A 13,288-nucleotide genomic window follows, 5' to 3' on the forward strand; every position below is an offset into this window, starting at 1 on the left:
ATATGTGTGTGTGTGTGTACCACTGTGTGTATATGTATTTGTGTATATATATATATATATATATACACATCTCACTGTTACATGTATGCACCCCGTGTGTATATTTATATATATACACATATTTTGTATGCATATATATATCTACACACATCTAACTGTAATGTGTATGTATCACTGTGTGTGTGTATATTTGTATACACACATATACATCTTACTGTTAGATGTATGTAACCCTGTGTGTATATTTATGTTTATATATATACACACACACACACACACACACACATATTTTATATACATATATACACACATCTAACTATGTGTGTCTATATATTTACGTACAAATATATGTACACCTCACTGTTACACGTACATATCACTGCGTGTGTACGTGCTTATATACATACATATACATCTCACTGTTACATGTATGTACCCGTGTGTGTGTATATATATATATAAATACTTTGTATACATACACATACACACACATCTCCCTGTAATATGTAGTATCACTGTGTATATATATATGTTTATATACAAATATGTGTATATCTCGCTGTTACATGTGCATCTTACAGTGTACATGCTTGCACACATACATATACGTCTCACTTACACACATGCACACTCTACTCTAACAGTGATCAATTAACTTCCTGTTCATTTCCAGCCATCAGAGGCCACATGTCACATGTAGCAGAGGAAAGACCAGTATCTGCTTTTTTTATCATTCCAAACTGTGTGACCCTTTCTGTGTATAAATCAGACTCTTCTTAGTCAGTGTGAATAGATTCACCACAACCTTGTCATACTTGGAAAAACAAGCTCAAGTGGAGTTTACCATGAGCTTTAATTAAAATACACTCTACGTGGTCTGCCCAGCCTCACCCCCAACTGCAACCCGAAAAGCAGAGGGAGCCGCACCTCAGGGTCCTCAGGTCCCAGAGCTTTACCCCATCACCAGTGGCTGCGGTTGCAAAGAGATTATAAGCCTGGGATTGCTGGGTTGCAAATGATGACCCCTGTAATTATAAGGGAAAATCAAGGCATATTTTTTACAGGTTTAATTAATAAACATTTCCCTAATCCTATCTAACAACACTGAATCTAAAGAAAGAAATTAACAAATAGCTTTTTTATTTATAAGAATTTTAGAATTGGACTCCAAAAACTTCCTTCCTGTGAATAATCGCTAGTGGAACACTCGGACCTTAAGAACTACCAATATATGTTTTCTCTATAAATAATGCCATGGAAAGTTACAGAACTACAAATGGCAAAAGGTCAAAAGATGATAACAACACACCAAATCTTTTAAAGTGTAGGTCACAAGACATATTCAATAAATTATCTGGAAGATGGTCTCAGTAAGGCATTTGAAGCTTGAGGTCAGTTATTAGTTTCCTGATCAAACCCTGAGACCCCCTGAGCAGGTGCCTGTGACACTGACTTGGGTGAAATGAGTCCAGCAGACGCTGGCCCTTCCGAGGACCTGCATCTGGTCTGGTCACTGGGCCCTCACCCTCTCCAAGCTGCTGTCAGAGGAAGTGTTGCCATGATTTTCAGTGTGTAGTGGACTGAAACTGAACTCCATCTACAGAGCCATCTGGCCCCAAACATTACTTAAACATAACGTGCTTTATAATAATTTCCATCTTCCTACTATGTCAAGAATATCCAAACATTAATGTTAAGACAAATCTAATAAAGTGTCCACAAGGATTTATGCTTAGGATACCTACAACTGATTCTTCATTTACAAACAGGAAACAAAGGCTTATATAAATTCAATGACTAGAAAAACAAACGAATATGCATTGAGTCTTAACTCTGCACCCACAGCATTCTGAACACTTCCCATTCCCTCCTCTTCGCAAACCTGTGAAGGGTCACCTATTTCGCTCCCTTTTTCATATGAGAAACCTGACACACAGAGGGGCCCACCCACTGCCACCCAGCTACTAAGATCAGCACAGCACGCTGCTGCTGCTGCTAAGGCGCTTCAGTCGTGTCTGACTCTGTGCAACCCCATAGATGGCAGCCCACCAGGCTCCCCCCGTCTCTGGGATTCTCCAGGGAAGACACTGGAGTGGGTTGCCATTTCCTTCTCCAATGCATGAAAGTGAAAAGTGAAAGGGAAGTCGCTCAGTGGTGTCCGACTCTTCGCCGACCCCAAAGACTGCAGCCTACAGGCTCCTCCGTCCATGGGATTTTCCAGGCAAGAGTACTGGAGTGGGGGGCCATCGCCTTCTCCACAACACAGCATAGTGATCCACAAACTGGAACTGGGTTAAGACAGCTTGATAACTCATAAGAGAGAAACAACAGACATCCAGCAAACACTTAGAGGTCACCTACTGAATGCTGGGTGCTCTGCAACACCCTGAATGTAAAAAGAACAAAACACAGACCTAGTTTAACAGAGAGATGAGTGTACAGTTATAAGAGCTTACAACATTGCTAGTTTCTTGAAACTGAACAGTAAAAAATGGGAAAAAAATGGAAATAATATACAGAGGTCAAATCTTTCAAGGGGAAAAAAAGAATTTGGAAAAATATCTGATCAATCCAGTAGAGACTGAAGGAAAACAATGAAGCTAAGAATTCATGATAAATAGAAAGTGAAGTGTTCTTTTTAAAGATTGAAGAGAAAAACAAAATAAGATCAACTGATGAGTCATCATCATAATTTCCAACAGAGTGAGCTCAACAAATAAAAGAAAGCTTCCTAGTTGGATTTCAATAAAACACTTAAAATATATTAATTGTAATGGTTGAAAGTAAAAGGTGGGGGAAAATAGCATATGCTAAGTAAAAGGAGGAAAGATTGATTGTATAAATATTAAGAAAAAATAAAAGTAAGGCAAAGCACACCTTACTAGACTAGAGATCTCTTCAAGAAAATTAGAGATACCAAGGGAACATTTCATGCAAAGATGGGCTCAATAAAGGACAGAAATGGTAAGGACCTAACAGAAGCAGAAGATATTAAGAAGAGGCGGCAAGAATACACAGAAGATCTATGCAAAAAAGATCTTCATGACCCAGATAATCACGATGGTGTGATCGCTTACCTAGAACCAGACATCCTGGAATGTGAAGTCAAGTGGGCCTTAGGAAGCATCACTATGAACAAAGCTAGTGGAGGTGATGGAAATCAAGTCCTAAAAGATGATGCTGAAAATAAAAGTTCTGCACTCAATATGCCACCATATTTGGAAAACTCAGCAGTGGCCACAGGACAGGAAAAGCTCAGTTTTCATTCCAATCCCAAAAAAAGGCAATGCCAAAGAATGCTCAAACTACTGCACGATTGCAGTCATCTCACATGCTAGCAAAGTAATGCTCAAAATTCTCCAAGCCAGTCTTCAACAGTATGTGAACCATGAAATTCCAGATATTCAAGCTGGATTTAAAAAAGGCAGAGGAACCAGAGATCAAATTGCCAACATCTACTGGATCATCGAAAAAGCAAGAGAGTTCAAGAAAAACACTTACTTCTGCTTTATTGACTATACTAAAGTCTTTGACTATGTGGATCACAACAAACTGTGGAAAATTTTTAGAGAGATGGGAATACCAGACCACCTAACATGCCTCCTAAGAAATCTGTATGCAGGTCAAGAAGCAACAGTTAGAACTGGACATGGAACCACAGACTGGTTCCAAATCAGGAAAGGAGTACGTCAAGGCTGTATTTTATCACCCTGCTTATTTAACTTATATGCAGAGTACATTATGAGAAATGTTGGCCTGGATGAAGCACAAGCTGGAATCAAGATAGCTGGGAGAAATATCAATAACCTCAGATATGCATTTGACACCACACTCATGGCAGAAAGTGAAGAACTAAAGAGCCTCTTGATGAAACTGAAAGAAGAGAGTGAAAAAGTTGGCTTAAAACTCAACATTCAGAAAACTAAGATCATGGGAAAACAGTGGAAACAGTGACAGACTTTATTTTTCTGGCTCCAAAATCACTGCAGATGGTGACTGCAGCCATGAAATTAAAAGACACTGCCTCCTTGGGAGAAAAGTTATGACCAACCTAGACAGCATATTAAAAAGCAGAGACATTACTTTGCCATCAAAAGTCCATCTAGTCAAAACTATGGTTTTTCCAGTAGTCATGCATGGATGTGTGAGTTGGACCATAAAGAAAGCTGAGCACCAAAGAATTGATGCTTTTGAACTGTGGTGTTGGAGAAGACTCTTGAGGGTCCCTTGGACTGCAAGGAGATCCAACCAGTCCACCTTAAAGGAAATCAGTCCTGAATATTCATTGGAAGGATTAATGCTGAAGCTGAACCTCCAATACTTTGGCCACCTGATGTGAAAAACTGACTCATTGGAAAAGACCCTGATGCTGGGAAAGATTGAAGGCAGGAGAAGGGGAAGACAGCAAATGAGATGGTTGGATGGCATCACCAACTTGACGGACATGAGTTTGAGTAAGCTTGGAGAGCTGGTGATGGACAGGAAGCCTGGTGTGCTGCAGCCCATGGGGTCGCACAGAGTTGGACACGACTGAGCGACTGAACTGAACTGAACTGAACTGAAAGTACGCCTAACTAGTAATTGTTTTTGAAAGTGATAAAAACAACTATATCTGAAAATATAAGCTATTGTTGCTCACTCACCCAGTCGTGTCCGACTCTTTGCGACCCCATGGACTGCAGCACGCCAGGCCTCCCTGTCCCTCACTATCTCCCGAGGTTTGCCCAAGTTCATGTTCATTCTTTACCAGCATCAGGGACTTTTCCAATGAGTTGGCTCCTTGCATCAGATGACCAAAATACTGGAGCTTCAGCTTCAGCATCAGTCCTTCTGTGAATATTCAGGGTTGATCTCCCTTAAAATTGACTGATTTGATCTTGCAGTACAAGGGACTTTTGGGAGTATTCTTCAGCATCACAGTTCAAAGGCATCAGTTCTTAGGTGTTCTGCCAAATTTACAGTCCAAGTCTCACAACCACTATCAGCAGAGTAGTGTCTCTCTTTTCAAGAGCTCTCTAGGTTTGTCATCGCTTTCCTGCCAAGAAGCAATCGTCTTTTGATTTCATGGCTGCAGTCAACATCTGCAGTGATTTTGGAGCCCAAGAAGAGGGAATATGTCACTACTTCCACCTTTTCTCCTTCTATTTGCCATGCAGTCATGGGGCCAAATGCCATGATCTTAGTTTTTTTAATATTAATCTTAAGCTGCCTCTTTCACTCTTCTCCTTCACCCTCATTACACGGCTGTTTATTCCTCTTCGCTTTCTGCCATTAGAGTGGTGTCATCTGCATATCTGAGGTTGTTGATGTTTCTCCCGCCTATCTTGATTCCAGTTTGTAACTCATACAGCCCGGCATTTCTCAAGATGTGCTCAACATATAGGTTAAACAAACATGGTGACACCACCCTTATGGCAGAAAGCAAAGAGGAACTAAAGAGCCTCTTGATGAAGGTGAAAGAGGAGAGTGAAAAAGTTGGCTTAAAACCAAACATTCAAAAAACCAAGATCATGGCATCTTGTCCCATCACTTCATGGCAAATAAATGGGGAAACAATGACAGACTTTATTTTCTTGGGCTCCAAACCACTGCGGATTGTGACTGCAGTCATGAAATTAAAAGACACTTGCTCCTTGGAACAAAAGCTATGACCAACCTAAACAGAATATTAAAAAGCAGAGACATAACTTTACTAACAAAGGTCTGTATAGTCAAAACTATGGTTTTTCCAGTAGTCATGTATGGATGTGACAGTTGGACTCTAAAGAAAGCTGAGCGCCGAAGAACTAATGCTTTTGAACTGTGGAGAAGACTCTTGAGAGTCTCTTGGGCTGTAAGATGGTCAAACCAGTCAATCCTAAAGGAAATCAACCTTGAATATTCATTGGAAGGACTGATGCTGAAGCTGAAACTCCAATACTTTGACCACCTGAGGCGAAGAACTGACTCATTGGAAAAGACCCTGATGCTGGGAAAGATTGAAGGCAGGAGGAGAAGGGGACGGCAGAGGATGAGATGGTTGGATGGCATCACCAACTCAATGGACGTGAGTTTGATAAAGTTCCAGGAGATGGTGAAAGACAGGGAAGCCTGGCGTGCTGCAGTTCATGGGGTCACAAATAGTTTTCACAACTGAGCGGCCAAACAACAAATTAGTTTATGTATGCGGAAAACTGAAAGCTCATATGTAAATAAAGACTAGGTTGAAAAAAATCAGAAAATATTTACTGCTAAATCAAAAGGCCACTTGCTAAACTGGCAAATTACAACCACAGTGGCATTCAGAGGGAAATTTATAGGCTTAAACACATGTAAGAAGTGCATGAAATGGGTAAGGTTCACGCGCATGGTGCAGTGAAGCTGAGGTGCCGGAAGCTCAGCGCCACTGCAGGAAGGAGCACGCGCGCTTCAGACGGTGCTGTGCTCTGAACGCACACTGGGGGAGGGCCACAGGGAACTCGCAGCGGCCAGCGAACGGAAACGCTTCCTGTAGCAAAAATCACTGCATTTCTTTAAAAAAGAGAAAAAAGTAAGACCTGGAGCTAATAAAATATCTATTTTAAAGCAAATTATATCAGTTTGAGTGACTATTATTTCTGAACAGTATGAAAAGGCAAAATGATAGGATACTGAAAGAGAAACTCCCCAGGTCAGTAGGTGCCCAATATGCTACTGGAGATCAGTGGAGAAATAACTCCAGAAAGAATGAAGGGAGGGAGCCAAAGCAAAAACAATACCCAGCTGTGGATGTGACTGGTGATAGAAGCAAGGTCCGATGCTGTAAAGAGCAATATTGCATAGGAACCTGGAATGTCAGCTCCATGAATCAAGGCAAATTGCAAGTGATCAAACAAGAGATGGCAAGAGTGAACGTCAACATTCTAGGAATCAGCGAACTGAAATGGACTGGAAAGGGTGAATTTAACTCAGATGACCATTATATCTACTACTGCGGGCAGGAATCCCTCAGAAGAAATGGAGTGGCCATCATGGTCAACAAAAGAGTCCGAAATGCAGTACTTGGATGCAGTCTCAAAAATGACAGAATGATCTCTGTTCGTTTCCAAGGCAAACCATTCAATATCACAGTAATCCAAGTCTAGACCTCAACCAGTAATGCTGAAGAAGCTGAAGATGAACGGTTCTATGAAGACCTACAAGACCTTTTAGAACTAACACCCAAAAAAGATGTCCTTTTCATTATAGGGGACTGGAATGCAAAAGTAGGAAGTCAAGAAACACCTGGAGTAACAGGCAAATTTGGCCTTGGAATACGGAATGAAGCAGGGCAAAGACTAATAGAGTTTTGCCAAGAAAATGCACTGGTCATAACAAATACCCTCTTCCAACAACACAAGAGAAGACTCTACAAATGGACATCACCAGATGGTCAACACCAAAATCAGATTGATTATATTCTTTGCAGCCAAAGATGGAGAAGCTCTATACAGTCAGCAAAAACAAGACCAGGAGCTGACTGTGGCTCAGACCATGAACTCCTTATTGCCAAATTCAGACTTAAATTGAAGAAAGTAGGGAAAACCACTAGACTGTTCAGGTATGACCTAAATCAAATCCCTTATGATTATACAGTGGAAGTGAGAAATAGATTTAAGGGCCTAGATCTGATAGACAGAGTGCCTGATGAACTATGGAATGAGGTTCTTGACATTGTACAGGAGACAGGGATCAAGACCATCCCCATGGAAAAGAAATGCAAAAAAGCAAAATAGCTGTCTGGGGAGGCCTTACAAATAGCTGTGAAAAGAAGAGAAGTGAAAAGTAAAGGAGAAAAGGAAAAATATAAACATCTGAATGCAGAGTTCCAAAGAATAGCAAGAAGACATAAGAAAGCCTTCTTCAGTGATCAATGCAAAGAAGTAGAGGAAAACAACAGAATGGGAAAGACTAGGGATCTCTTCAAGAAAATCAGAGATACCAAAGGAACATTTCATGCAAAGATGAGCTCGATAAAGGACAGAAATGGTATGGACCTAACAGAAGCAGAAGATATTAAGAAGAGATGGCAAGAATACACAGAAGAACTGTACAAAAAAGATGTTCATGACCCAGATAATCATGATGGTGTGATCACTCACCTAGACCCAGACATCCTGGAATGTGAAGTTAAGTGGGCCTTAGAAAGCATCACTATGAACAAAGCTAGTGGAGGTGATGGAATTCCAGTTGAGCTATTCCAAATCCTGAAAGATGATGCCGTGAAAGTGCTGCACTCAATATGCCAGCAAATTTGGAAAACTCAGCAGTGGCCACAGGACTGGAAAAGGTCAGTTTTCATTCCAACCCCAAAGAAAGGCAATGCCAAAGAATGCTCAAACTACCGCACAACTGCACTCATCTCACACGCTAGTACAGTAATGCTCAAAATTCTCCAAGCCAGGCTTCAGCAATATGTGAACCGTGAACTTCCTGATGCTCAAGCTGGGTTTAGAAAAGGCAGAAGAACCAGAGATCAAATTGCCAACATCTGCTGGATCATGGAAAAAGCAAGAGAGTTCCAGAAAAACATCTATTTCTGCTTTATTGATTATGCCAAAGCCTTTGACTGTGTGGATCACAATAAACTGTGGAAAATTCTGAAAGAGATGGGAATACCAGAGCACCTGACCTGCCTCTTGAGAAATGTGTATGCAGGTCAGGAAGCAACAGTTAGAACTGGACATGGAACAACAGACTGGTTCCAAATAGGAAAAGGAGTTCGTCAAGGCTGTATATTGTCACCCTGCTTATTTAACTTAGATGCAGAGTACATTATGAAAAACGCTGGACTGGAAGAAACACAAGCTGGAATCAAGATTGCCGGGAGAAATATCAATAACCTCAGATATGCAGATGACACCACCCTTATGGCAGAAAGTGAAGAGGAACTCAAAAGCCTCTTGATGAAAGTGAAAGTGGAGAGTGAAAAAGTTGGCTTAAAGCTCAACATTCAGAAAATGAAGATCATGGCATCCGGTCCCACCACTTCATGGGAAATAGATGGGGAAACAGTGGAAACAGTGTCAGACTTTATTTTTTGGGCTCCAAAATCACTGCAGATGGTGACTGCAGCCATGAAATTAAAAGACGCTTACTCCTTGGAAGGAAAGTTATGACCAACCTAGATAGCATATTTAAAAGCAGAGACATTACTTTGCCAACAAAGGTTCGTCTAGTCAAGGCTATGGTTTTTCCAGTGGTCATGTAAGGATGTGAGAGTTGGACTGTGAAGAAGGCTGAGCGCCGAAGAATTGATGCTTTTGAACTGTGGTGTTGGAGAAGACTCTTGAGAGTCCCTTGGACTGCAAGGAGATCCAACCAGTCCATTCTGAAGGAGATCAGCCCTGGGATTTCTTTGGAAAGAATGATGCTGAAGCTAAAACTCTAGTACTTTGGCCACCTCATGTGAAGAGTTGACTCATTGGAAAAGACTCTGATGCTGGGAGGGATTGGGGGCAGGAGGAGAAGGGGACGACGGAGGATGAGATGGCTGGATGGCATCACTGACTCGATGGATGTGGGTCTCAGTGAACTCCGGGAGTTGGTGATGGACAGGGAAGCCTGGCGTGCTGCAATTCATGGGGTCGTAAAGAGTCAGACACGACTGAGAGACTGATCTGATCTGATCTGATTATTTCTGAAAATCTAAAGTTCTGGTGTGACAAGATAGTTTCATTAAACTATTTAAAATTTTACCTATTTTTTAGCTTTCAATTCAAATTAGCTGTCTAGTATTATACATTTGGTCCCATCACTTCATGGGAAATAGATGGGGAAACAGTGGAAACAGTGTCAGACTTTATTTTCGGGGGCTCCAAAATCACTGCAGATGGTGACTGCAGCCATGAAATTAAAAGACGCTTACTCCTTGGAAGGAAAGTTATGACCAACCTAGACAGCATATTAAAAAGCAGACATTACTTTGCCAACAAAGGTCCATCTAGTAAAGGCTATGGTTTTTCCAATAGTCATGTATGGATGTGTGAGTTGGACTGTGAAGAAAGCTGAGTGCTGAGGAATTGATGCTTTTGAACTGTGGTGTTGGAGGAGACTCTTGAGAGTCCCTTGGACTGCAAGGAGATCCAACCAGTCCATTCTAAAGGAGATCAGTCCTGGGTGTTCTTTGGAAGGAATGATGCTAAAGCTGAAACTCCAATACTTTGGCCACCTCATGCGAAGAGTTGCCTCATTGGAAAAGACTCTGATGCTGGGAAGGATTGGGGGCAGGAGGAAAAGTGGACGACAGGATGAGATGGCTGGGTGGCATCACCGACTCAATGGACGTGAGTTTGAGTGAACTCTGGGAGTTGGTGATGGACAGGGAGGCCTGGTGTGCTGCAATTCATGGGGTTGCAAAGAGTTGGACATGACCGAGCAACTGAACTGAACTGACTGATTATACATTTGGGCGCCCCCGATGATTCAGCTGTAAATAATCCTCATGCAATGCAGGAGACCTGGGTTCAATCCCTGGGTTGGAAAGATCCCCTGGATGAGGGAAAGGCTACCCACTCCAGTAGTCTTGCCTGGAGAATCCAACGGACAGAGAAGCCTGGAGGACTACAATCCATGGGGTCGCAAAAAGGTGGATACGATTGAAGTGACTTAGCACACGCACTCCAGTATTCTCGACTAGGAAATCTCATGGACACAGGAGCCTGGCAGGCTACAGTCTATGGGGTCGCAAAGAGTTGGACACGACTGAAGAGGCTGAGCATGCATGCACATTACAGACTTACATCACAAAAAAATGCAAGTATCTCTTTCAGACACAAAAAAGAGTAATAGCCAATAAGGTTTTTTTTAATATATATAAAAAAAGACATCTGCTGTGATTCTTAAAGATATCAATAAATCATAAAAAATACGTATGCACTTTCATTCTAAAAATAAGCCATTTAATGATATAAAATGGACTTCAAAAATAGGAAGACAAGGCCCTCATTTTTGTGACTGGAGGTAAAATGAGTTCAGTTCTGCTTGTGCAACACGAAACTGCTGCGGTGATCCTCAGAAGAGGTCACGACAGGAACCCAGACGCTCACAAAGAGCTCCAGCGGCACCTGCCGATGAGGCTGCACTTGTCACCAAGCCGAAAGGAAATCAGAAACGACATATTTTTTATCCGAGTGGAAATGGGACTTTTGGGCCAATTGTGACTTCTGCTTCCCCTGAACTTGGACTTGCAGGACAACAGTTCCTGCAGGGCTCTGTTAAGTCAGAACACTTTGATGCCCACTGCATAACTGAACAGAAATGTCAGGGAAGTTTAAGAAAGCTATTAAGCCATGGGGTAAACCTCTAAACTTATACCCTCATCTTTTCATCCCATCATATACCGTTCAGATGCTTATTTTAAGGAAGTAAAACCAGTTCTTTTCCCACCAAACCCCTCAGAACTCCCTTCCCAACCTAATGCCTCTCATCCGACCGCACAGCGCAGGCTGCTGTGCCTGCTTCCCCAGCCCCACCACGACACGGCGGACAGCTCAGGACTGACCGGCTCCCAGGCGCCCGGGGAGGAAACCTCGTGTGGCCTGGCTGGGGGCCCAGAGCCCTCTGCTCCACTGAGCCTGGGGGACAGCGACTGGGACCAACCCCACAGGCACAGGAGCCAGAGGAACCTGCCCCTGGGGACATGCACACTGAGGCCTAGGAGCCTGCACACGCCTGCCCCTGGGGACACACACGCTGAGGACTGGAAACCTGCACACGCCTGCCCCTGGGGACACGCACACTGAGGCCTAGGAACCTGCACACGCCACTGAGGACTAGGAGCCTGCACACACCTGACCCTGGGGACACACACACTGAGGACTGGAAACCTGCACACACCTGCCCCTGGGGACAGGCACACTGAGGACTAGGAGCCTGCACAGGCTACTGAGGACTAGGAGCCTGCACACACCTGACCCTGGGGACACACACACTGAGGACTGGAAACCTGCACACACCTGCCCCTGGGGACACGCACACTGAGGACTAGGAGCCTGCACACACCTGCCCCTGGGGACACGCACACTGAGGACTAGGAACCTGCACACGGCTGCCCCTGGGGACACGCACACTGAGGCCTAGGAGCCTGCACACGCCTGCCCCTGGGGACACGCACACTGAGGCCTAGGAGCCTGCACACGCCTGCCCCTGGGGACACGCACACTGAGGACTAGGAAGCTGCACACGCCTGCCCCTGGGGACACGCACACTGAGGACTAGGAACCTGCACACACCTGACCCTGGGGACACGCACACTGAGGACTCGAAACCTGCACACACCTGCCCCTGGGGACACGCACACTGAGGCCTAGGAGCCTGCACACGCCTGCCCCTGGGGACACGCACACTGAGGCCTAGGAACCTGCACACGCCTGCCCCTGGGGACACGCACACTGAGGACTAGGAAGCTGCACACGCCTGCCCCTGGGGACAGGCACACTGAGGACTAGGAGCCTGCACAGGCTACTGAGGACTAGGAGCCTGCACACACCTGACCCTGGGGACACACACACTGAGGACTGGAAACCTGCACACACCTGCCCCTGGGGACACTCACACTGAGGACTAGGAGCCTGCACACACCTGCCCCTGGGGACAGGCACACTGAGGACTAGGAGCCTGCACAGGCTACTGAGGACTAGGAGCCTGCACACACCTGCCCCTGGGGACAGGCACACTGAGGACTAGGAGCCTGCACAGGCTACTGAGGACTAGGAGCCTGCACACACCTGACCCTGGGGACACACACACTGAGGACTGGAAACCTGCACACACCTGCCCCTGGGGACACGCACACTGAGGACTAGGAGCCTGCACACACCTGCCCCTGGGGACACGCACACTGAGGACTAGGAACCTGCACACGGCTGCCCCTGGGGACACGCACACTGAGGCCTAGGAGCCTGCACACGCCTGCCCCTGGGGACACGCACACTGAGGCCTAGGAGCCTGCACACGCCTGCCCCTGGGGACACGCACACTGAGGACTAGGAAGCTGCACACGCCTGCCCCTGGGGACACGCACACTGAGGACTAGGAACCTGCACACACCTGACCCTGGGGACACGCACACTGAGGACTCGAAACCTGCACACACCTGCCCCTGGGGACACGCACACTGAGGACTAGGAGCCTGCACACGCCTGCCCCTGGGGACACGCACACTGAGGCCTAGGAGCCTGCACACGCCTGCCCCTGGGGACACGCACACTGAGGCCTAGGAACCTGCACACGCCTGCCCCTGGGGACACGCACACTGAGGACTAGGAAGCTGCACACGCCTGCCCCTGGG

At 45.0% G+C, this 13,288-nt stretch overlaps 1 protein-coding gene across 45 annotated transcripts in view; it reads right to left on the reverse strand.

The window, feature by feature from the left end:
• Positions 1-13,288, reverse strand: part of WDR27 (WD repeat domain 27) — a 149,907-nt gene that overhangs the window by 85,531 nt on the left and 51,088 nt on the right. For 27 of the 45 annotated variants that reach the window (XR_015133485.1, XR_015133484.1, XR_015133480.1 and 24 more), the window contains one exon: positions 928-1,025. The exons of the other annotated variants lie outside the window; for them this stretch is intronic. Coding sequence is in view for 10 of the 27 variants with exons in the window: in XM_086318757.1 (XP_086174883.1) it covers positions 928-1,025 (98 nt within the window). In the remaining 17 variants the exon portion in view is untranslated. The remainder of the gene's footprint in view (positions 1-927; positions 1,026-13,288) is intronic. 45 annotated transcript variants of the gene reach the window in all.

Source organism: Bos grunniens, chromosome 9 (genome assembly GCF_055505025.1).
Source record: "Bos grunniens cultivar Pamir isolate PY7600 chromosome 9, Bosgru_T2T1.0, whole genome shotgun sequence".
Classification (NCBI taxonomy): Eukaryota; Metazoa; Chordata; class Mammalia; order Artiodactyla; family Bovidae; genus Bos; species Bos grunniens.